Source organism: Argiope bruennichi, chromosome 8 (genome assembly GCF_947563725.1).
Source record: "Argiope bruennichi chromosome 8, qqArgBrue1.1, whole genome shotgun sequence".
Classification (NCBI taxonomy): Eukaryota; Metazoa; Arthropoda; class Arachnida; order Araneae; family Araneidae; genus Argiope; species Argiope bruennichi.
This window is the reverse complement of record NC_079158.1, coordinates 73,741,845-73,766,422: the sequence shown is the minus strand read 5'-3', so window position 1 is coordinate 73,766,422 and position 24,578 is coordinate 73,741,845. Positions and strand designations below refer to the sequence as shown.

The window sequence follows — 24,578 nt, the reverse complement described above, 5'->3', positions numbered from 1 at the left end:
AATGATCGACTCCTTTAAATTAGTTAAGATTACTTGCATTCATTTAAGGTAAAATTATTTTATATAATTCTTTTCTAAACAGAATTAAAATTCTTCATTGATTACAAATTTTTGATGGAAAATAAAATCATTCTGCAATGGTTGATGTTGTGCATTGTGTTTGAATTAATTAAAATTGAATATTAACCTCTGTAATATTCTAAAATTACCTCATAATTCAATAATATATCTGGAATGAAGTGCTGATTCAGGAATCTTTTTTTATATATATATTTACTTTTTAAATACAGAAACCGAACTTTACTGATCCAAATATAGAAATTAGTACAGTACATATTTTGAGAAAATTTTGATGTTTCTCACGATACAATTTTAATAAAGATTTATACAAGTTCAGTCGTTCTGTGAAGTGAACATCACTTTCAGATGACGATGCTAATTTATCGTTTGGTTTCTTATTTTTAATTAATTGATCTAGTATCATAAAGAATTGCGAGAATATCGTTTGGCGTTTTCGAACATTTTTTATATTTTAATTATCATATTCTTGTAATGCGTAGCTAAGTTTTTGACGACTTTTTTGTATACCTTAATATAATTTCTTGTATAATACGAATTTTAACTGTTTCTTTAAGAATCTGTAAATCTGTTGTAAATATAAGAATATAATTTTAAAAAAACATTATCGCCATTAAAAAATTGTATGCATCAATTTTTTTTTTTTTTTTTTTTTTTACTACGAGTTGTCATATTAACATTAGAATTACTTTCTCACTTTAAAAGTCAATTAAGATACTACCCATGATAATAAGTACGCTTTTGAAACTTTATTTTTCGTCCAAAACAGACGATAAAGAATTATCCATTAAAACATCTTCTATAATTATATCATTCGAATCAATGGAAGACAGAACGGCGAAAAGAATTTTATTGACACATCGAATTTTTGATTATGCAAGTAGAAGATGCTGTTTTTGTTGGTAATATTTATTTTCACCTGCATCTTTGCGGTGATTTTAAGATAGTCTATTTAGAGAAATAAATGTTTCCTACTAATTCCGGGAAAGAGACTGGGATTTTTTGACATGTCTGGAGATGGAAGGGATTTCATCTTCTATGATGTTTGGCTCAGTAATATTCAGTGGCAGAAAAGTAAGTTCGAAAGTATTATTTTTCAACTACTTTTTTTGAAGGTGCACTTCAGTTAGAAGATATGCCATTCTTCTTCTTCTTCTCTCTCTCTCTCTCTCTCTGTGTATTGGCGCTCTACAGCCCAGACCGTTTGATCTACAGCTACTAAATTTACATATGTGTGCCTTGGAGGGCGGGAATGGGCACCTCTTAGCATTATAATTTCAATTAAGTAAAAATTGGGCGAAATTTCGACATTTTTTCTCGATAACTTCCAAAAATATTATTGTACGAAAATTACTTATACATCAAATTAAAGTTCAAACACTTATCTTTTCAATTATACCAATTTTTTTAAGACGAAGATTAAGTTTCTTTTTTTTTAATAAATTGTTAAATAAGTATTTTAACCCTATTTTTCAAAGACTTATTTTGCGCAAAATAAAAATAAAATTTATCTGCTCGAGCAAGTTACGCGCTCATGGGAAAAAATTATCTTTTTTCAAAGAATTTCCCCTATATTGACAAAAGCTCAGATTAAAAAAATAAGTTAAATAATTATTGCAAGCTAAGAAAAATGTGATTTTCAGCACGTGTCTGAATGAAATAAATAAGAAATATAATATTTTCGGAAGAATAAATGCAAGACACAGTTTTCTATGACCTTCTACAATATCTACATTATGAATTCAAAAAATCAGCTTTCTTTAAGGCAAACATGGTTTTATATATAATCTTTTAACTCAGGGCACAGCTGCTAATTTGTAAACCTTTGATAATAGAAATACCTGTGTTAAAATGGGCCAAATGGATTAAATAATTATATTTTATGTAATTTGAGTCAATAAATATTCTAACAAATTAAGAATATTTAGCTTCTATCTAAATCCTCTGCTCTGCGAATCATATTTAACAAAATATTCTTGAAACACTATTTTAAATAAAAAGAGTTCTACTCTTATGCCAAGTCTATATTAGACTTAGGTCTTCTACATGTGTTATATGGAAATCTTACAGCTTAATTTAAAACAGATCTTTTTAAAATAAATCACTGAATGTAGACAATTTTGAATCTAAATCTTGCTTAGTAAAAACAAAGTCGAAGTGGAATTAAATCTTCCTTTTTAAAAATGTGAACTCATTAAAAGAATTTTAAGTGTCAGATATAAAGACTACAAAAAGAAATATAATTAGAACTTCTATTCCAAAACATCGTATTGTATATTATGATATTTTAGAGAGCTATTTGTTCTGTCTTTTTAAATATATGTATAATTTTAATTACGTACCAACTCTAAAGATCACTCATAAAATTGTTTTTGCCGTTTAAAATTTAGAAACTAAAGCAGTTCAAAAATATTGCTACAAAATAAGCCTCAAAGTTATAAAAGTTTATTAAATTTAATTATCATGTGAGAACATGATGTTGTTTTGGTTTGAGGTTTTTGAAACCTCAAAATGCGTACGCATCAAATTGGAGATTTATCGCTTTTGATGCATCAATTGTTCGCTTTTAGAGTTATTATAAAATAATGCAGAAAGTTGTCACACTTGGTGATTTATCGCCAACTAAAATTACAACTTGATTTCCAAATCATTCACTCCCTAAATTCTTACGAATTGTCTTAATTAATTTAAGTCATTAACCAGTTTAAATCGGTTTGAAAGGTTCACGAGACTATCAGATTACGCATGCGTCGATATTTTAAAAAAACGATGGGTTTTTTTCATCTCAAAATCGGTCGAGCTCCAAAACTTTGTTTACGAGCTAGAAAATGGATCAGCTTGGTTTAAATTGTCATCTGTTATTAAAAAAGAAAGTTAAAACGGATTCTTAAGCATATTTTTTTCCTATTATAATTGAATTCAACGATTTTAGAAGCGACTGAAGATAGGTGTTCATGTAGTGGAACATTGAGCCGCAAAGGGTTAATTAACAAAAATAAAAATTAAAAAAACAGCAATTCTTTATTTTTTAAACTTAATTCATATTGGAAATTCGCTTTAAACTGCTTCTATTCTTCTAAAAACTAATAAAGTTACCCGCTATTATTTAATAGACAATATAATGTCTTGATTCTGACCGAATAATAAGAGAGTAGAGTAACAAAACTTTATTTACAGCCTTATATATGCACACAAAAACAACTTGTTCTCATTTAGGTAAATATTATTCACACAACAGTTGAATGTATGAAATAATTCCTCGGTCATTCTAAGAATAAACAACAAAAAGAAGCTAACAGGCGGTTAGATCAAACGACTACGCCAAAGATAACTCTAGAAATCCACCGATCTTTATCGGATGGATCTTAGCACAGAAGCCTGAATCACATGGAGCTTCACACAAGATCAGGAACACCTTCGAACACTCACATCTCTCTAACTTCTCCTTCCACGCCTCTCACTGCTCTTTTTATCCTCTTCAAAAAATGCCGCACTTTATTTCCGTCAAATCTCCGCCTCTCATTTTCTTATTGGTGCACTTGAGGTCCTTATCATCCAAAAGCCATTCAACAATGCTTCCTCAATAGTCTTCAGTCATACGTGGGGATATCTATTAATGATTCATCTCTGTTGCTGAGCCTTCCCGAACACATGTTAATTATCTTCAATTCACCGCTAACACTGCCTAACATTGCTGGTGATTGATGTGAGGAGTCCATTCATAATGGAAAGAAATGTTTAACATCTGGATGTTTTGACGCTCTTCTCCCTTGAATATACGATGGATTTCCCTTAAACGATAAAACAGATACATGTGGTTCTTTATCTGGATACAAGACACAATGACTCTACTTGCGAACAGGATCCCCCATCGGTGGTGTGGCTACAGCGGACGTGGCTATAGCGGACACATAAGATTTCGTGGTCAGAGCGGACACTCCGAAACTCATCGTGGTTAGAGCGGACACATTCCTCCCCCCCCCTCCCATCTTAGAACAGATAAAGGGTGCAGATAAATAAGTAAATAAATACTTTTAAAAATCAAAAATATAATTTAAAACAGTATTTTAAACGGCAAATCTCTTTCACGTGGGATAACGTTTTTTTTTTTAACCGAAGTTTTCTGTTTTTGCACTCGATTATCGAATTACAAGGATAAATACATTTTTGCTAATCAAATTTAATTATTTATATTATATTATAGTGCGAATGCATATTAAACATAGCGAAATGTAATAAAAATAAAAACTTTCAGAGAAATATTTAAAAATTAATAGTAAGTAACAGTACAATGAAGGGTATGAATGAATTTCAGGGATTTTGTGGAGAACTATATTTTAGAGTGAAATAAATATTAGAACAGGTGCAATTGCCATAAAATTAATTACTTTCATTAATGTAAGTAAAAATAAATACTAGATGTAAAATATATAAAACAGATACAAATAAATAAAAGAAAAATAAACACAAGTAAATAAATATTAACTAACCTTTATTATAAAGGCCTAAATATCATTTACCATAGAATTTAGTCCAACCTAGTTACAAAACTTAAAGATTTTAGACATTTTTCTAAATTGTTTGATGTTTCGAATTCTTTAAGGATGTTTTCAATTCTTTCATCCAATTTTACATATGCTTTTTTCCTTTTTATTCCAGGGTCGCCTAACTCCCTGGATATCAAATTAAAAGACACTTCTTGTGTTTCTTCTTTTAGTATTTTAACTAATAAGTGGACATTAGGCTGGTTTCTGCTAGTGATTGCATTTAATTTGGAATTCCACCCTTCAACAGAATTATTTGTCCTTTGACACAGTCCATATACATTCCATACTTTAATGGGCATATTTGGAGAAAGGCCTTCTCTCTCAAAAATATCGGCTTATCTCTACAGCAGGTGCAAAGCTCGAAATAGATAACATATGACTGATTAGGGAAACAACACAATAGGTGCAAAAATGTCCGCTCTGCCCGCCCAGCTTCTCTCATGTGTCCGCTGTAGCCACTGTCCGCTCTGACCATGTCCGCTTTGGCCACGTAACCCCCCCCTCATCTGGCAGTCCGGAAGCACTTAACAATGTGCATGGTAACAGGTGATGTTACATCTGGCCGGAATGCCAATTATCAGGTGAAGGAAACGGGGTACGTTGCAACAATTATTTATACATTGATTTTACATTCCTAAGTTAGCTAAAATTTTATCTCTGGACACATTATATTAAATATTAAATTCAAAGCATGAATTTCAAATTCGCTTTTATTAAAACAATAATTTTTTAAGCTGCCATATTTTCCATAAATTTCTTTGAGTAAAGATCGTTGCACAAAGAATATAATAGGTGATACTATAAAATTTATCGAGGATACTAAAGAAGAATAAAATATTTTAATACTTCATAGTACAGGCTCAAATGTCCTTTATGTTCCATTGTCTTCCAAAAATATCGAAACGATGCACATTGCAGAAAGTAAAAATGTGGGTGCAATTCAGAAAAAAGAGTTAAAATTACGTTAACTGAAATTGAAAAAAAGTTTCAGCAATTTCTATAAGTGAAAGTTGGGACAAATGCTTTCATGTTTAATTTACTCATAATTTTAATGCCATGGATTGAAAGAAAATACATAGAAAACAAATCTGCTTTTGTTTAAACAGAGATGGTTTTCTAAGCATATTTTTCATTTGGGATATATAAAAATATATCATTAAAGTTTTTCTTTAAGTTATGCAAATGCAATGATTGTATTCATTACGAGATTTAACACTAATAAAAAGAAGGAGAAAAGCGTGAATAAATTTCATAATGCTAAAGTACTTAAAATTTTCTTGACAATTTTAAATAAGTTTTTCATTTCATTTTTACATTACTTTTACATTTTTTTTTTGGAGTAAAGATGAATTAAGGCTCTTTCGTTAAAACAGTGAAAGACATTTTGTGACAGATTAATCAGCACCAATTTCATTTAATTCAAATTTGTACTGAGCAGGCACGTAGCTCATGATTACAGACATTCCAAAACTGCCCCTTCTAAGAAAAAATGTCAAATTTCAAACCATGAATCAAATGTAAAATTTTTTTGGTACATTTTTGCCAAAATTCGGTGAAATAAAAATAAGTAGAATTAGAATTTCGTTTGAATCGGTGTTTATAAGAGGGCTAACCATGATGGTGCAAATAATTTACGTCATTGAACTAAAAAATAATGCAGTACAAATAATTTATTATTTTGTTTCCCTGTCACATTATGGCGGAGTTAATACATGGATTGATGATGATATAAATAATTTACGACTCTGTCCTAAGAAATAAAAATATAGCACGAAAATTTTGTAAAACGTTTAATAAATGAGATAGACAATGTATGGTAATAACGAACTTCGTATCTGGCTTTGCAATTTCAGAATTTTGTTTACTTATGGGTCAAATAGCATTCTTTAAAATTCGGTTTCTTAATAAATATATTTTATAGCACTGCTAATTTCTGAAATGAAGAGCGGTTATTGGATCCATGTATACAAGAGAAGAACAGCATCAAACCAAATAAAATCTCTACATCAATTTGAAGTTTAAATAAATTTCATAATGAACCATAAATTCTAAGATAAGCATTAAAAAAATGAGATGAAATTAGATAAAACAGAACCAATGTTGAAGAAGAAAAAAAATGTTAGCCAATGGCGGCTAATAAATGACATAAAATAGGATCAAAATAAGAGAAAGTCAATAACGAAAGACGAAAAATAAGAGGAATTCTTCTCTTATAAAATTTTTTTATCAATCATTTGAAAGAATATAAGTAATTAATTTTATTTAGAACCATTCATTTATAGATATTCACAAAAGTATTAGTAAATGAAATTAAACCAAATCGAACTAATGTTCCAGGAAAATAGATGTTAGCCATTGACGGCTAGTAAATAGCATAAAACAGAATCAAAATAAACGAAAGCAAACAATGAAAAACGGAAATAAAAGAAAAACTTCCCTTTTAAGATCTTTTATATAAATCCTTAGAAACAATTTCAGTAACTAATTTTGTTTAAAGGAAGAAATTTTAAAATAGAGATTAAGAAAATAGGTTGAGACTGACTTTAAAAGTCCGCTCTCCATAATTTGAATGAAGTTATTCTCTAAGAATTACTGAGCATCAAGTAATGAATTTAAAATTTTTAAACTTTTTATCAATAAGCATTAACACCGAAAAATGTTATGGAAAATGAATGGAAACTTTTCACGATTCTCTGCACTTATATGATAAAACAGACTAGTTTCATATCAAAATTCACCGAACACATTATTTAAATATTTTTTATAAATTTACTGAGATTTTAACTTTTTTTTATCGGTTTATTGAATAGCTTTGTCAATAAATGATGATATTGTTTGGTTTATTGTATAGTTATACGTAGGGTATCCTTATGATAGTAAACACTAACGGCTTTGAAAGTAGTTAAATATCTACCATGTTATTTCCATTTAGAGAAAGACAATGCATTTCAATTTTAAATTGCCACTTAAAGAATTTGGGCAATATAAGTCTTTAAAATATATTCATTCCTATTTGTTACATTTGGTAAAATATGCTTGATATATATTTCAAATATTGTACGTTTCATGGTATGAAATCAAAACTCGTCATATGTAACTCATTACTTTTAAACTAATTAATGACCCTCTAGAGGAAATGGAACCAAGTGCCAAGATGATCCGTCTTGAAGCAAAAGTACAAATGGTTCAGAATCCTTAAAATTGTGATATGATAACTTGGTTACATTTGGAACAAAAGCGATGAATTTATATATATATATATGTGTGTGTGTGTGTGTGTGTGTGTGTGTGTGTGTGTGTGTGTGTGTGTGTGTGTGTGTGTGTGTGTGTGTGTGTGTGTGTGTGTGTGTGTGTGTGTGTGTGTGTGTGTGTGTGTGTGTGTGTGTGTGTGTGTGTGTGTGTGTGTGTGTGTGTGTGTGTGTGTGTGTAATGATATTTTAAACTTTTAATTTCAATTTCATTAACTTCCAAGATTTTATCTTAATTTAGCCCATAGTGACTTCATTCTAAAATATTCTCTTATTTCGTGATCCAATTTCATTTTCTTTACTTAATTAATTCAGGAGAAGCTTTATAAAATTGTTGAATCGGCTAAACGCCAATACTTTCACACGCTTGGCGTGAAGGGTTTAAAAAATGACTAGTAAGCACATTCTTTCTTAAAAGATCCCTGTGTTTCCTTTACATGTGATTGACACGCGTCAGAAATCCCTATCAGAATCTTATTAATATATTAGCATTATGAAGAAATATTTTCCCTATCAAAATCTCAGGTTGTATAAGGCGAGGGATAATTTATTTCGCCCTTCTTCCTCACTTCTGCTTTGTGCTGCGCTGTGTCGGGCGCGAAATGTCCGCGGCTTTACTTGTAAATAATTATGCTTTCCCGATGGATTAAAAAGAATTTTAAAAAGATAAAAAGTCTCTTCAATGTCTTCAAACTGCATCATGCTTCACAACAAATAATGTTACATATTAAAGAGCCGACAGGATTCCGAATTATTGTTACATTTATATATATAGTAATGCACATAAGGTTTCAAATCTCGATGTTTTTCTTTTTTGTAGCCATATTTTTAAGAAATAAAAATTGATTTTAACAAAAATAAAAAAAAATCTAGTTGATTATTTTTGCTTAAGCTAAAATTTAAGGGTAATGGTAGAAAATTAGGAGAATGATAGGATAATAACCAGAACGCATACGGTTTCTATAGTTGTGTGAGTTATATGACTTTCAAAATGAGAAGCTTAAAAATATTTTCCAGAGGAAGTCATTAAGAACTATTCGTTCCGGCGTAATTTTTTGACAGGCACAGAAGGCTTTTCCATAATATTTGCATTATCAGAACATCATATTTATTTTATTTGAAGTATTGTAGTTGTAATATAAAATATATTTTTTGATACTGTAAGGTTTAAATGCATTATCAGATAGTAAAACCTCTATTTGGTTTTATAAATTAATTTTAATATAAAATTACTGTGTTTTTAGATTTTCAGGGGTATTTGATTGTAAATTCCTTATAAAAAAACAGGAGTCATAACAGGAATATTCGCAATCCCTCTCATGACAATGGCGCACGTCATAATTCATGACTCATGGCTCTTAAAATGGAATTTCTGCCTATATTCACCACTGAAGGTGCTTAGAGCTAAGGATGCCGCACATGTATGAGAATATACATTTAAGGTTAAAACTGAGAGTACAGAGGAGAATGTTGTCCAAAAATTAATTATGTGCCAAATTTGGCAGTTTTAATTCCAGCAATCTGCACTTCCAAACGATTTTTCCACCATGCATTTTGGTTTTTTTTCATTTAGCAGCTCACAATTTTATCTTGTTTATATCTACAATCAAACTAAATGTAATAAAATAAAATACAATTTGCAACAGATTGTGCTTTGGAACGACTTTTGTTCGTTGCCATTAAAACTATTATTTGCGCAATTTAATATAATCTCACTGAATTTTCCTTTATAATTAAATAATATATACATTTTTCCTTACTATTCACATAGTTTAACAGTTAACTTAATGCTTAGAGGAAGTCATAAGTCCGTTTGAAAAGGAAAGGCAAATGCATCAAGGAAATTATTCGTCATTAAAAATTTGTTTTATCTGTTTTTGAAAAATTCAACTTTTTTCAAAATTTAAATATTCGGTCCATCAAACCCAATTGAGAAGTACGTAAGAGTTTCGAAAAAACTGATAAATTGACACCCATTAAGACATTCTCTATTCACTTCTGTCTGGCGATCTGTAGATAACATTTCGGATTTGTATATATATTAACTGTTGAAATATTTTCATAATAAAAATGTAGAAAACGGATTAAATATTATTTTTGGTATTAAAATATTAATATATATTTTTAAGTGCAATAAATATTTAGTGTAAGTAAACAGAAAATGTTGTTTATGTTACTTACATTTATTTTGGCTTGCATTTGTGCTGTGATTTTCAGATACTCCTTATGGAGAAATGAATGTTCGAAACGTATGCCAGGGAGAAAACCAGGATTATTCGATATTCTGGGAGATGCGAAGGATTTCATTGTGTTCTATGCTCCATCCGGAAGTAATATGTTTCAAAAGAGTAAGTAAAAAAATACTTTGAGCAAATTTCCATGTTTAGTTTTATTAACAAGTTCAGTTTAATAAGAAGTTACGTTAAAAGATCTGTTTTAGATTTTCTACTGCCTATATGAACTATTTTAGAGACGTTTTCTGCTCCGATCCAAAACAGATATTCTGAAATTAAATGACAGTGTAAAATATTTTGAATTTGAATCTTTCGTTTTGAAAATCAAGTTGAAGAAGAATTGAAATCCTTCTTTATATTAGCTAATATATCATGAAATGTTCAAGCATTAATTATAAAAAAAATGTCAAATAAGATTAAAACTTCTGTTCCGAGACACTGCGAAAAGAGGTTGTTTTAGATCTGCATCTTATAGCGTTATTTTATTCTTAAAATTTATCCTTAATCATATAACAACGATATTATATACAGAAAACAATGCTTTTGTGACTTGACTTCTTTAAATAATAAATATAATAAATTTAATCATAATTACATAGTTTTTGGACGCTTCATATTTTTATATTTTGATCTGAAAAGGATATGAAGTTTATCCTGTTAGGCCACTGGCATAAATATCTTGAAAAAGACCTTTATATAGGTAATTAAAATTAAAATAATGCACATAAAATTTAAAAAAAATTAACGTAACAATCAAAGAATGTATCCTATGTTAGAACAACATTTTTTTTCAATTACCAAAATATGTCGCAGAAATTTCTGAGTATTAATAATGTTCCGTTAGTACTAATATGAACCGATTTTCACATTGACCGTAACATATAGATGACATTAGGAAATTTCAGGATAAATTTAACAAGAATAAGGTTATTAAAATAACTCAACGTCAAAATCTATCATTTCATGATCTAAAGTACTTTGGAATATTCTGGGCATCAGTGTAAGTATTAATGCTCTAACATCCAATATCACAGATGCTCGTCAAAATAGATGAATGCACAATAATTTACTTTCTGTTTTCCCCGCAATGTACCATTCTCTTCTCTAGGAATTGAGATTTTAATTAATGTCTTTTTTTTTTTTTCAAAAATGATCGACTCCTTTAAATTAGTTAAGATTACTTGCATTCATTTAAGGTAAAATTATTTTATATAATTCTTTTCTAAACAGAATTAAAATTCTTCATTGATTACAAATTTTTGATGGAAAATAAAATCATTCTGCAATGGTTGATGTTGTGCATTGTGTTTGAATTAATTAAAATTGAATATTAACCTCTGTAATATTCTAAAATTACCTCATAATTCAATAATATATCTGGAATGAAGTGCTGATTCAGGAATCTTTTTTTATATATATATTTACTTTTTAAATACAGAAACCGAACTTTACTGATCCAAATATAGAAATTAGTACAGTACATATTTTGAGAAAATTTTGATGTTTCTCACGATACAATTTTAATAAAGATTTATACAAGTTCAGTCGTTCTGTGAAGTGAACATCACTTTCAGATGACGATGCTAATTTATCGTTTGGTTTCTTATTTTTAATTAATTGATCTAGTATCATAAAGAATTGCGAGAATATCGTTTGGCGTTTTCGAACATTTTTTATATTTTAATTATCATATTCTTGTAATGCGTAGCTAAGTTTTTGACGACTTTTTTGTATACCTTAATATAATTTCTTGTATAATACGAATTTTAACTGTTTCTTTAAGAATCTGTAAATCTGTTGTAAATATAAGAATATAATTTTAAAAAAACATTATCGCCATTAAAAAATTGTATGCATCAATTTTTTTTTTTTTTTTTTTTTTACTACGAGTTGTCATATTAACATTAGAATTACTTTCTCACTTTAAAAGTCAATTAAGATACTACCCATGATAATAAGTACGCTTTTGAAACTTTATTTTTCGTCCAAAACAGACGATAAAGAATTATCCATTAAAACATCTTCTATAATTATATCATTCGAATCAATGGAAGACAGAACGGCGAAAAGAATTTTATTGACACATCGAATTTTTGATTATGCAAGTAGAAGATGCTGTTTTTGTTGGTAATATTTATTTTCACCTGCATCTTTGCGGTGATTTTAAGATAGTCTATTTAGAGAAATAAATGTTTCCTACTAATTCCGGGAAAGAGACTGGGATTTTTTGACATGTCTGGAGATGGAAGGGATTTCATCTTCTATGATGTTTGGCTCAGTAATATTCAGTGGCAGAAAAGTAAGTTCGAAAGTATTATTTTTCAACTACTTTTTTTGAAGGTGCACTTCAGTTAGAAGATATGCCATTCTTCTTCTTCTTCTCTCTCTCTCTCTCTCTCTGTGTATTGGCGCTCTACAGCCCAGACCGTTTGATCTACAGCTACTAAATTTACATATGTGTGCCTTGGAGGGCGGGAATGGGCACCTCTTAGCATTATAATTTCAATTAAGTAAAAATTGGGCGAAATTTCGACATTTTTTCTCGATAACTTCCAAAAATATTATTGTACGAAAATTACTTATACATCAAATTAAAGTTCAAACACTTATCTTTTCAATTATACCAATTTTTTTAAGACGAAGATTAAGTTTCTTTTTTTTTAATAAATTGTTAAATAAGTATTTTAACCCTATTTTTCAAAGACTTATTTTGCGCAAAATAAAAATAAAATTTATCTGCTCGAGCAAGTTACGCGCTCATGGGAAAAAATTATCTTTTTTCAAAGAATTTCCCCTATATTGACAAAAGCTCAGATTAAAAAAATAAGTTAAATAATTATTGCAAGCTAAGAAAAATGTGATTTTCAGCACGTGTCTGAATGAAATAAATAAGAAATATAATATTTTCGGAAGAATAAATGCAAGACACAGTTTTCTATGACCTTCTACAATATCTACATTATGAATTCAAAAAATCAGCTTTCTTTAAGGCAAACATGGTTTTATATATAATCTTTTAACTCAGGGCACAGCTGCTAATTTGTAAACCTTTGATAATAGAAATACCTGTGTTAAAATGGGCCAAATGGATTAAATAATTATATTTTATGTAATTTGAGTCAATAAATATTCTAACAAATTAAGAATATTTAGCTTCTATCTAAATCCTCTGCTCTGCGAATCATATTTAACAAAATATTCTTGAAACACTATTTTAAATAAAAAGAGTTCTACTCTTATGCCAAGTCTATATTAGACTTAGGTCTTCTACATGTGTTATATGGAAATCTTACAGCTTAATTTAAAACAGATCTTTTTAAAATAAATCACTGAATGTAGACAATTTTGAATCTAAATCTTGCTTAGTAAAAACAAAGTCGAAGTGGAATTAAATCTTCCTTTTTAAAAATGTGAACTCATTAAAAGAATTTTAAGTGTCAGATATAAAGACTACAAAAAGAAATATAATTAGAACTTCTATTCCAAAACATCGTATTGTATATTATGATATTTTAGAGAGCTATTTGTTCTGTCTTTTTAAATATATGTATAATTTTAATTACGTACCAACTCTAAAGATCACTCATAAAATTGTTTTTGCCGTTTAAAATTTAGAAACTAAAGCAGTTCAAAAATATTGCTACAAAATAAGCCTCAAAGTTATAAAAGTTTATTAAATTTAATTATCATGTGAGAACATGATGTTGTTTTGGTTTGAGGTTTTTGAAACCTCAAAATGCGTACGCATCAAATTGGAGATTTATCGCTTTTGATGCATCAATTGTTCGCTTTTAGAGTTATTATAAAATAATGCAGAAAGTTGTCACACTTGGTGATTTATCGCCAACTAAAATTACAACTTGATTTCCAAATCATTCACTCCCTAAATTCTTACGAATTGTCTTAATTAATTTAAGTCATTAACCAGTTTAAATCGGTTTGAAAGGTTCACGAGACTATCAGATTACGCATGCGTCGATATTTTAAAAAAACGATGGGTTTTTTTCATCTCAAAATCGGTCGAGCTCCAAAACTTTGTTTACGAGCTAGAAAATGGATCAGCTTGGTTTAAATTGTCATCTGTTATTAAAAAAGAAAGTTAAAACGGATTCTTAAGCATATTTTTTTCCTATTATAATTGAATTCAACGATTTTAGAAGCGACTGAAGATAGGTGTTCATGTAGTGGAACATTGAGCCGCAAAGGGTTAATTAACAAAAATAAAAATTAAAAAAACAGCAATTCTTTATTTTTTAAACTTAATTCATATTGGAAATTCGCTTTAAACTGCTTCTATTCTTCTAAAAACTAATAAAGTTACCCGCTATTATTTAATAGACAATATAATGTCTTGATTCTGACCGAATAATAAGAGAGTAGAGTAACAAAACTTTATTTACAGCCTTATATATGCACACAAAAACAACTTGTTCTCATTTAGGTAAATATTATTCACACAACAGTTGAATGTATGAAATAATTCCTCGGTCATTCTAAGAATAAACAACAAAAAGAAGCTAACAGGCGGTTAGATCAAACGACTACGCCAAAGATAACTCTAGAAATCCACCGATCTTTATCGGATGGATCTTAGCACAGAAGCCTGAATCACATGGAGCTTCACACAAGATCAGGAACACCTTCGAACACTCACATCTCTCTAACTTCTCCTTCCACGCCTCTCACTGCTCTTTTTATCCTCTTCAAAAAATGCCGCACTTTATTTCCGTCAAATCTCCGCCTCTCATTTTCTTATTGGTGCACTTGAGGTCCTTATCATCCAAAAGCCATTCAACAATGCTTCCTCAATAGTCTTCAGTCATACGTGGGGATATCTATTAATGATTCATCTCTGTTGCTGAGCCTTCCCGAACACATGTTAATTATCTTCAATTCACCGCTAACACTGCCTAACATTGCTGGTGATTGATGTGAGGAGTCCATTCATAATGGAAAGAAATGTTTAACATCTGGATGTTTTGACGCTCTTCTCCCTTGAATATACGATGGATTTCCCTTAAACGATAAAACAGATACATGTGGTTCTTTATCTGGATACAAGACACAATGACTCTACTTGCGAACAGGATCCCCCATCGGTGGTGTGGCTACAGCGGACGTGGCTATAGCGGACACATAAGATTTCGTGGTCAGAGCGGACACTCCGAAACTCATCGTGGTTAGAGCGGACACATTCCTCCCCCCCCCTCCCATCTTAGAACAGATAAAGGGTGCAGATAAATAAGTAAATAAATACTTTTAAAAATCAAAAATATAATTTAAAACAGTATTTTAAACGGCAAATCTCTTTCACGTGGGATAACGTTTTTTTTTTTAACCGAAGTTTTCTGTTTTTGCACTCGATTATCGAATTACAAGGATAAATACATTTTTGCTAATCAAATTTAATTATTTATATTATATTATAGTGCGAATGCATATTAAACATAGCGAAATGTAATAAAAATAAAAACTTTCAGAGAAATATTTAAAAATTAATAGTAAGTAACAGTACAATGAAGGGTATGAATGAATTTCAGGGATTTTGTGGAGAACTATATTTTAGAGTGAAATAAATATTAGAACAGGTGCAATTGCCATAAAATTAATTACTTTCATTAATGTAAGTAAAAATAAATACTAGATGTAAAATATATAAAACAGATACAAATAAATAAAAGAAAAATAAACACAAGTAAATAAATATTAACTAACCTTTATTATAAAGGCCTAAATATCATTTACCATAGAATTTAGTCCAACCTAGTTACAAAACTTAAAGATTTTAGACATTTTTCTAAATTGTTTGATGTTTCGAATTCTTTAAGGATGTTTTCAATTCTTTCATCCAATTTTACATATGCTTTTTTCCTTTTTATTCCAGGGTCGCCTAACTCCCTGGATATCAAATTAAAAGACACTTCTTGTGTTTCTTCTTTTAGTATTTTAACTAATAAGTGGACATTAGGCTGGTTTCTGCTAGTGATTGCATTTAATTTGGAATTCCACCCTTCAACAGAATTATTTGTCCTTTGACACAGTCCATATACATTCCATACTTTAATGGGCATATTTGGAGAAAGGCCTTCTCTCTCAAAAATATCGGCTTATCTCTACAGCAGGTGCAAAGCTCGAAATAGATAACATATGACTGATTAGGGAAACAACACAATAGGTGCAAAAATGTCCGCTCTGCCCGCCCAGCTTCTCTCATGTGTCCGCTGTAGCCACTGTCCGCTCTGACCATGTCCGCTTTGGCCACGTAACCCCCCCCTCATCTGGCAGTCCGGAAGCACTTAACAATGTGCATGGTAACAGGTGATGTTACATCTGGCCGGAATGCCAATTATCAGGTGAAGGAAACGGGGTACGTTGCAACAATTATTTATACATTGATTTTACATTCCTAAGTTAGCTAAAATTTTATCTCTGGACACATTATATTAAATATTAAATTCAAAGCATGAATTTCAAATTCGCTTTTATTAAAACAATAATTTTTTAAGCTGCCATATTTTCCATAAATTTCTTTGAGTAAAGATCGTTGCACAAAGAATATAATAGGTGATACTATAAAATTTATCGAGGATACTAAAGAAGAATAAAATATTTTAATACTTCATAGTACAGGCTCAAATGTCCTTTATGTTCCATTGTCTTCCAAAAATATCGAAACGATGCACATTGCAGAAAGTAAAAATGTGGGTGCAATTCAGAAAAAAGAGTTAAAATTACGTTAACTGAAATTGAAAAAAAGTTTCAGCAATTTCTATAAGTGAAAGTTGGGACAAATGCTTTCATGTTTAATTTACTCATAATTTTAATGCCATGGATTGAAAGAAAATACATAGAAAACAAATCTGCTTTTGTTTAAACAGAGATGGTTTTCTAAGCATATTTTTCATTTGGGATATATAAAAATATATCATTAAAGTTTTTCTTTAAGTTATGCAAATGCAATGATTGTATTCATTACGAGATTTAACACTAATAAAAAGAAGGAGAAAAGCGTGAATAAATTTCATAATGCTAAAGTACTTAAAATTTTCTTGACAATTTTAAATAAGTTTTTCATTTCATTTTTACATTACTTTTACATTTTTTTTTTTGGAGTAAAGATGAATTAAGGCTCTTTCGTTAAAACAGTGAAAGACATTTTGTGACAGATTAATCAGCACCAATTTCATTTAATTCAAATTTGTACTGAGCAGGCACGTAGCTCATGATTACAGACATTCCAAAACTGCCCCTTCTAAGAAAAAATGTCAAATTTCAAACCATGAATCAAATGTAAAATTTTTTTGGTACATTTTTGCCAAAATTCGGTGAAATAAAAATAAGTAGAATTAGAATTTCGTTTGAATCGGTGTTTATAAGAGGGCTAACCAAAATATGGCGGATATCATAGCTGTCATCAGTATACAAAATGAATATAAAAATCGATATTCGAAAGCAAAGGAAAATTGAAAGTATGTTAAAAATGCAAATATATGTTTCTTTTTTTTTAGAAGGCTATGACGTGTTAAGAAAACGAACAGAAGAGTTTGGGAGAAAGAAATTATTTTGTTTGTGGATAACTTACAGACCTTTGGTGATGATTGTTAAATCCGAGGCAGTAAAAGTTAGTACAATTTATATTTGAATATATTTTTATAGAATTAAAAAATGTCATTGCTAAGAAAAAATGTTGTTGGAAAAAAAATCACATTAAATTTATTTATTTTTTCACATTCATCAATGTCTATCAGAGTCGAACAATAACAAATGTAAATAACTCATAAATTAAATAATAAATCTATTTAACTAAATAAAACATGAATAAAATGTAAATTAAATTACCACCATAAGTTTCTCAAAATGCATGCCTGAGAATTATGACGTATTTTTCAAATGCGTTAATATATTTCACGATCTAAAGAATAAATATTAACTATTTTCATAATTAATCCTTCGTATTTTTCAAATGCGTTAATATATTTCATGATCTAAAGAATAAATATTAACTATTTTGATAATTAATTCTTCAAATCAAAGTATCCAAAATCCCCCCCCCTCCCGGATGGATTTTACTTTTTATTAGAGACCTTTTCTATCATAACTCTCTGCTATCTACATTTTTTTTTTTTTGCGAAATGTTATGTGATATTATATTAGTATGTTAAAATATGAATAAACTATAGAAAATGCTATATGATGTTAAATTTTTAATAAGTCTAAATTAAATTTAAAAGTTAATAATAAGTTAAATTTTTAAAGTCTTGAATCCATGTAATATTTGTGAGGAATTGATTGATCATTTTCTTAAAACTTCATTTCTCTCTATTTTTCTTAATAGCCGTTACAGCTTTAAAAAAAAGGTAAAATAGCATTGAAATAACCTCCAACTTATAAAGAAAACATTTATAATAATAATTAAATATTCAAATTAAATTTATTTCAGTGAGGTTCTGAGATTGGTTTAATGTAAATGATTTTTATGTAAGTAGGCTTAAGTATAAATATATATAACCTCATGTCAGTAACTGTGTCGAGATAGAAATCCAAATTCGTCAGTTTGCTACTAGGTGATGCTCCAAATACTCTCGTCATAACGCATAAAGCATATTATTATATCAAGACGATTCTTTTATGACTCTCTCTCTTTCTCTCTCTCTCTCTCTCTCTCTCTCTCTCTCTCTCTCTCTATATATATATATATATATATATATATATATATATATATATATATATATATATATATATATATATATATACAGGGTGTCTCAAAAACCTTGACCGCAACTTTTATTCCTTAAATATTGATAGTAGACATAAACTGCAAAGTTGCATAAAAAAAGTGCAAAATGTTATGAAATCGATTAAAATTTTCAGGAGATTAAACTTTAAAAAATACAAAATTTAAATTTTTTTATACGGATTCCCAATGAATAAAAAATTCTCAATGAGTAAAATGTGCCTCATCCTCTAATAAGGTCATGTATTAAATTTCAATATTTTATCATGAAAATTCTCAAAGATATGTTAAAACAAAGTTGCTGAAGGATCAATCACAAATTAAAATGCAAATGTTTACAGCTTCAGTGCAGATGACGCGACGCAGGAATACATCATAAGAAAATTAAATATGCTTCATATCTTTTGTTTTAAACACAAATTTTAAAATCTATGCTTTCTGAAAAACACTTTAAATTTTATTTCATGAATTACAGAATATAACTTAAAAATAGCACAGTCAGTGAACTTGTAAAAAATCTTATGTAATCTTTCATTAAAGTAATCTTTCCTTTATTTCCTTTAAGTTATTATTTCTACACATTTTTAATACTTTTGAACCAATAAATAGTAAAATTATTATTTATTTATTCAATCATTACTTTCTTCATAAATTTTTGTACGACCCATAAAACACGAACATCCGACATTAGTTTTTCTCTTTGTGAACTCATATCCAGGCATCGAAAAGTGGTTTAAATCAGCATTTATGTAGTTTCATAGGTTTGAGACTTTTTATGATAAAATGCTGAAATTTTGTACATGACCTAATTAGAGGATGCGGCATATTTTACTTACTGGGAAATTTTTTTAACGAGGTCCGCATAATAATTTAAATTTTGTATTTTTTAAAGTTTAATCTCCTGAAAACTTTTATTGATTTCATAGCAATTTGCACCTTTTTTTACGCAGCATTGTAATTTACAGTATATGTTTACGATCAATATTTCAGGAATAAAAGCCGCGGTCAAGGTTTTTGAGACACCCTGTATATATATAACCTATATTATAAAGCAGTAATATATATATATGACTGAGATTATAAAATTATTTCCTTTATTTTATAGCAGCTCATGGAAAAGAAAATTCACAATAAATATTTTATTTATGAGTGGTTGCAGCCATTACTCGGGACTGGACTCTTGACTAGGTACTAAATGATTTTATCATTATTCTAAAAACTAAGAACATGCATATATTAATAAGATAATAATATATGATATATATTAAAAATTTGATATCTATAATATGCTAAACTTGAGTACCAAGTTTCTTCCATGGAGCTTTTTACGTTTTGTAGTTATTCAGTTCGCATGAACTTAGTCTCTTGTGAACAGCAAAAGAAAAAAAAACAAATATTCTCAACATTTCTTTTTTTTCAAATGTTGATAAAAATGCACAAATTTTGTCATCTGGCCTGTATATCAAATTTCGTTCGTTCTGAGCGGTTCTGAGTAGCGTTCATAGAGGCAAGGAAAGACGAAAAGACATAACGAAAAAAAGCGCTTTCTTTATTTATTTCATGGAGGTCTGAAAGAGTTTTTTAAAAAGTTATTTTTGAATGTTTTGCCGATTATAATTACTCTAGGCTTCTTATACGAAAAAGTAAAAATCAGTTTCATCAGTTTCTTACTCTATTTCTATACATCATATAAAGTGTCTGTATTTTAGAAATCGGAAATTCCGAATATATCTAAACACCAATCAATCCAAATCATAATTTCGTTTTCTTTTCTTACTATAGTGAAGTCTCCAAATGGAAAACGCGAAGGAAATTATTGATGCCTTGCTTCAATTTGACAGTTTTGCGAGGATTTCTCTCTCTTTTTAATGAACACTCTCAGAAACTGGTGGAAATTCTTCAAGAGAGGACAAAGGAAGAATTTACTTATATTGAAACACCTATAACACTTGCCACAATGGATATTATTTGCGGTAAGTCAGAGTTCTTTAAAAGTTGTCCTGGGTCATTTCTTTGTGTTTACAATAAAGGTATGAAAAATCTCTTTATCTGCAAAAAAAAAACAAATTCAAGTTTGATCTATTTATTTATAGGACTTTTTTTGGAAAACTGTTTGTTGATTTGATTCTTAAAACGTTGGAATATAAATACTAAACATTCATTAAGCATCTAGTATTAAAATTCTGTAAACATTTTTAACTAGGAAAATAGATAAGGGTAATGACATTTTCATTTCCCAAAAATAAATTTTTACCTCACCTCTAAGATGAAAAGTAATTCCTGATTTAAGTCGCTGTGCTGCACATAGCATGTATCATGTGAGCATCAGTTCAATTTCATTTTACGAAACTGTTTATCGAAGTTTCCGAAGAGTGTACCGGCAAAAAAGTCAAAAATTTGGAGACATTAAATCAAAGATCTTAATCTAATTATTTTTCTGTTTGTCTTCTTATGTAAAATATGCAACAACTCTATTTTGACATTTTGATAAAAATTAATTTTTTCCCATCCATTAAAATAAAAAAATATAAATCGTTTTTTTTATTTTCTTACATTCGAACTATACAGAAAGTATTTTAACGGTCAAAAATTCGAATTCGTGACTTAAAAATTTTTACGCGTTGTAGACCTCTTTGAGTTCAAAAAACACATTTTTGGAAAATGTCTGCCTATCCGTCTATCTGTAACAAAGATCATTCAAAAACGCTTTGAACTAAACAGATGAAATTTGGTAGACGACATCACATTTGTAATTTCTATCAAAGTTTGTCTGTCCGATTGTCAAAATATGAGTTAACACACTAACTACTAAATCAAGAGAGACAGATAAATAAAATTCGGTGCTCGTATTAAACATCTATAGCGTAGACACTTCAAATCCAATAGCAAGTTGACCATCTGTTGGCCTGTACTTTCTAAACCCGATAATGCGAAAACAAAATGATTTAGATGTATCAAATTTGGTATGTGATTTTACGCCTTCAAGTAAAGTCTCTGTGCCAAATTTTTATTTTAATCGGTTCAGGTAAAAATGCGTCTAAATATGATTTTCGGTTACTATTAACTGCATACCAGGGATAATTAGTGTAAAAACCCGCTAATTATCATTAATTTTCAAGCATTTTCAGAATCATGCGATGGATTCAGAAAAAAATGCTCAATTAATTTCAAAGGTTGATATTTCATAATTATTGTAGGTCAATGCTATGCTCTTTGGGATAACACCTTTATTAGAGGGTACACAAGAAAATTTTGGGGAGTTTATTCACGATGGTTTGAATTAAGACTGGCTCCTTTTTTAATAATAATTGTAGGTCAATGCTATGCTCTTTGGGATAACACCTTTATTAGAGGGTACACAAGAAAATTTTGGGGAGTTTATTCACGATGGTTTGAATTAAGACTGGCTCCTTTTTTAATAATAATTGTAGGTCATAATTATTGTAGGTCAATGCTATGCTCTTTGGGATAACACCTTTATTAGAGGGTACACAAGAAAATTTTGGGAGTTTACTCACGATGGTTTGAATTAAGACAGGCTCCTTTTTTATACTTCTCATTGAGAATATAATAACTGAAAAAGGAGAATGAGGTAGATTTATTTAGTTTTGCATATGTTTTTGTACCAGGAGACTAGATATTTTTCAAGCATGTAATTTTAACACCAGAATCGTAGACCTTATATCAAACATTTAACCAGCTTCATCAGCAATTGATTATCTGTCTACTCTTGCTCGGTTTGGTCAAATCCGGCTCTTGGCGCCATCAAATACCACAATTTGGCGTTTCCATGAAGTAACTCATTTTCAGTTGGCGATAGTAATTTTTGTTTCATTTCTTACTTTAATTAATTAATCTCTCTACAAAGAGTTACGAGAATATCGTTTGGGGTTTTCGAAACTTTTTCTGATTTTTTAATTATCGCACTCTTGTAATATGCAATTTATGTTTATTTTTAAATGATTTTTTATATACTTTATAACCACACTTTTATAACATTAAACGTACTCAACTGTAAGTGCTCCTCAAAGATTCTGTAAATATGTTGTACATATCAGAATATAACTTTAAGATCAAGCTGCATTATATTTATTAGATTTTCCCAAACATACAATAGCTTCCAGAATATTCTAGTACTGGTGAACTTGTGATCGAATTATTTTCTACTAGTTTTTTGTTATTTTCAACAATCGCAACGCAAAATAAACGACAGTCACACTTCATTTATCAGTACCTACATGAAAATAAAACAAATTTCAGAGAAATTCGTCTAGGGAATATCAATCTTTCTGTGTAAGTGTGAAAAGGCATCTCAAAAGAGCAATAAAAGAGATGGAAGAAATTATCACCTAGTTTTACAATCAGAATTGTAGATCTTCGCCACCTTTTGCACGAAATTCACCAGCTGGTTGATTATATCTTACTCTGTCTGTTACTGCAAATATAAACTTGAACAAATTGGAGTGAAATATGACCTAAGCAGTCTATCTGCCCATTCGCGTGCTGTTGATCCAATTAAACAGAGGAAATAAATATAAGTGAGTAATTGATTTTTATCTGTACAATATACCAAAAGAAATGCATCAAATATTTGTAAACTCAACAAAAATACCGAGAGGAGAACAGGGCTATTAGTTATTAGACTTTAACATCACTTGTTTGATAAAAGTATTTTTTTCATGCTCTATTAATAAATTCTCTATCATTCCATTAAAAAGGGGAAGTATTTAGCTAAGAAAATATGACATTTCTATTAATAAGCAACAGAATTGGTCTCTTCAGAATTTCTTTGAGTGCACTCTAATAAAGGTTTTAATTCTGTTTCTGAACAAAAATGTGGATGTTGGGTAAAACCGTGGAAGCAACGAGGACTCATATTTATTTTCAGAGTCTTACATATGACAGTTAAGTGTTTCATGTAATAATAAAGAAAATAGGCAATAACTCGTGACATTGGCGAGCAATAATTACTAAGATCCTATTTGATGATTAATCGCTGGAATCGATACACTGGAATGTATATCGATTTTCTGATACACAAGTATCAGAAAATCGAATTTTTATTTTGAACGCATTTTTTGTCCGCCCCATTGAAATTAAAATTTGACACAAAACTGCAATTTTTGTCATAAAATCATGTTCTAAATTTCATTTAAATCATCATTTACGTCTTTAAATTATCTCATTTGATAAATGCAAACTGACCGTTAGTAAATCCTTTGAGAAATTGGATTCCAATTTCGATAAAGATCTACCTTAGATGTGTTATTGTTTTAATTTATTAATCAAATCATTTTAAGCAAATTTCGTTTGGTAATTATCGTTATTTTTAACTTGTATTCAAAACAATCTGACAGACAAGCTTCCTCGGAATGAATCTTGTTCAAAATTTGATTCAAATCTAAAACTTTGGCGTTAAGACCATATAACAAATTAATTCGTCTGATTCAGAGTTTTTCAGTTATCGTCTTCAGAGACAACAATCATAATTCCCATAACATTTCTAGCAAATTGTCAGACATTAAAGCTATAATATTTTTATTATTTTATATATGCTCTTCCATTGTACACATCAGCTTTTCTGCTGTAGACCATTCCCATGACATTAAGAGTTATTGAAAATGTGTGAATACAGTTACGTAAATGTGTGATTCATATATCTCCTAAATTTTGTGATACCGTAACTTTACTTTTATTTGACTTGTAAACTAACTACACAAATATTAAACAGAATTCT

General features: G+C 29.3%; 1 protein-coding gene across 2 annotated transcripts in view; it reads left to right on the top strand.

Annotated features, from left to right (window-relative positions):
* The first annotated feature begins 9,962 nt into the window (after positions 1-9,962).
* The window catches only part of LOC129981592 (cytochrome P450 4V2-like), a 34,515-nt gene continuing 19,899 nt past the window's right edge, over positions 9,963-24,578 (top strand). The window contains exons 1-4 of one of the 2 annotated variants that reach the window (XM_056092496.1): positions 9,963-10,221; positions 17,616-17,728; positions 19,947-20,029; positions 20,624-20,814. In XM_056092496.1, coding sequence (XP_055948471.1) covers positions 10,035-10,221; positions 17,616-17,728; positions 19,947-20,029; positions 20,624-20,814 — 574 coding nt within the window. In that variant the 5' untranslated portion in view covers positions 9,963-10,034. Of the gene's footprint in view, positions 10,222-16,373; positions 16,475-17,615; positions 17,729-19,946; positions 20,030-20,623; positions 20,815-24,578 lie in introns of those variants that run through there. The other variant, XM_056092497.1, reaches the window with a different exon arrangement.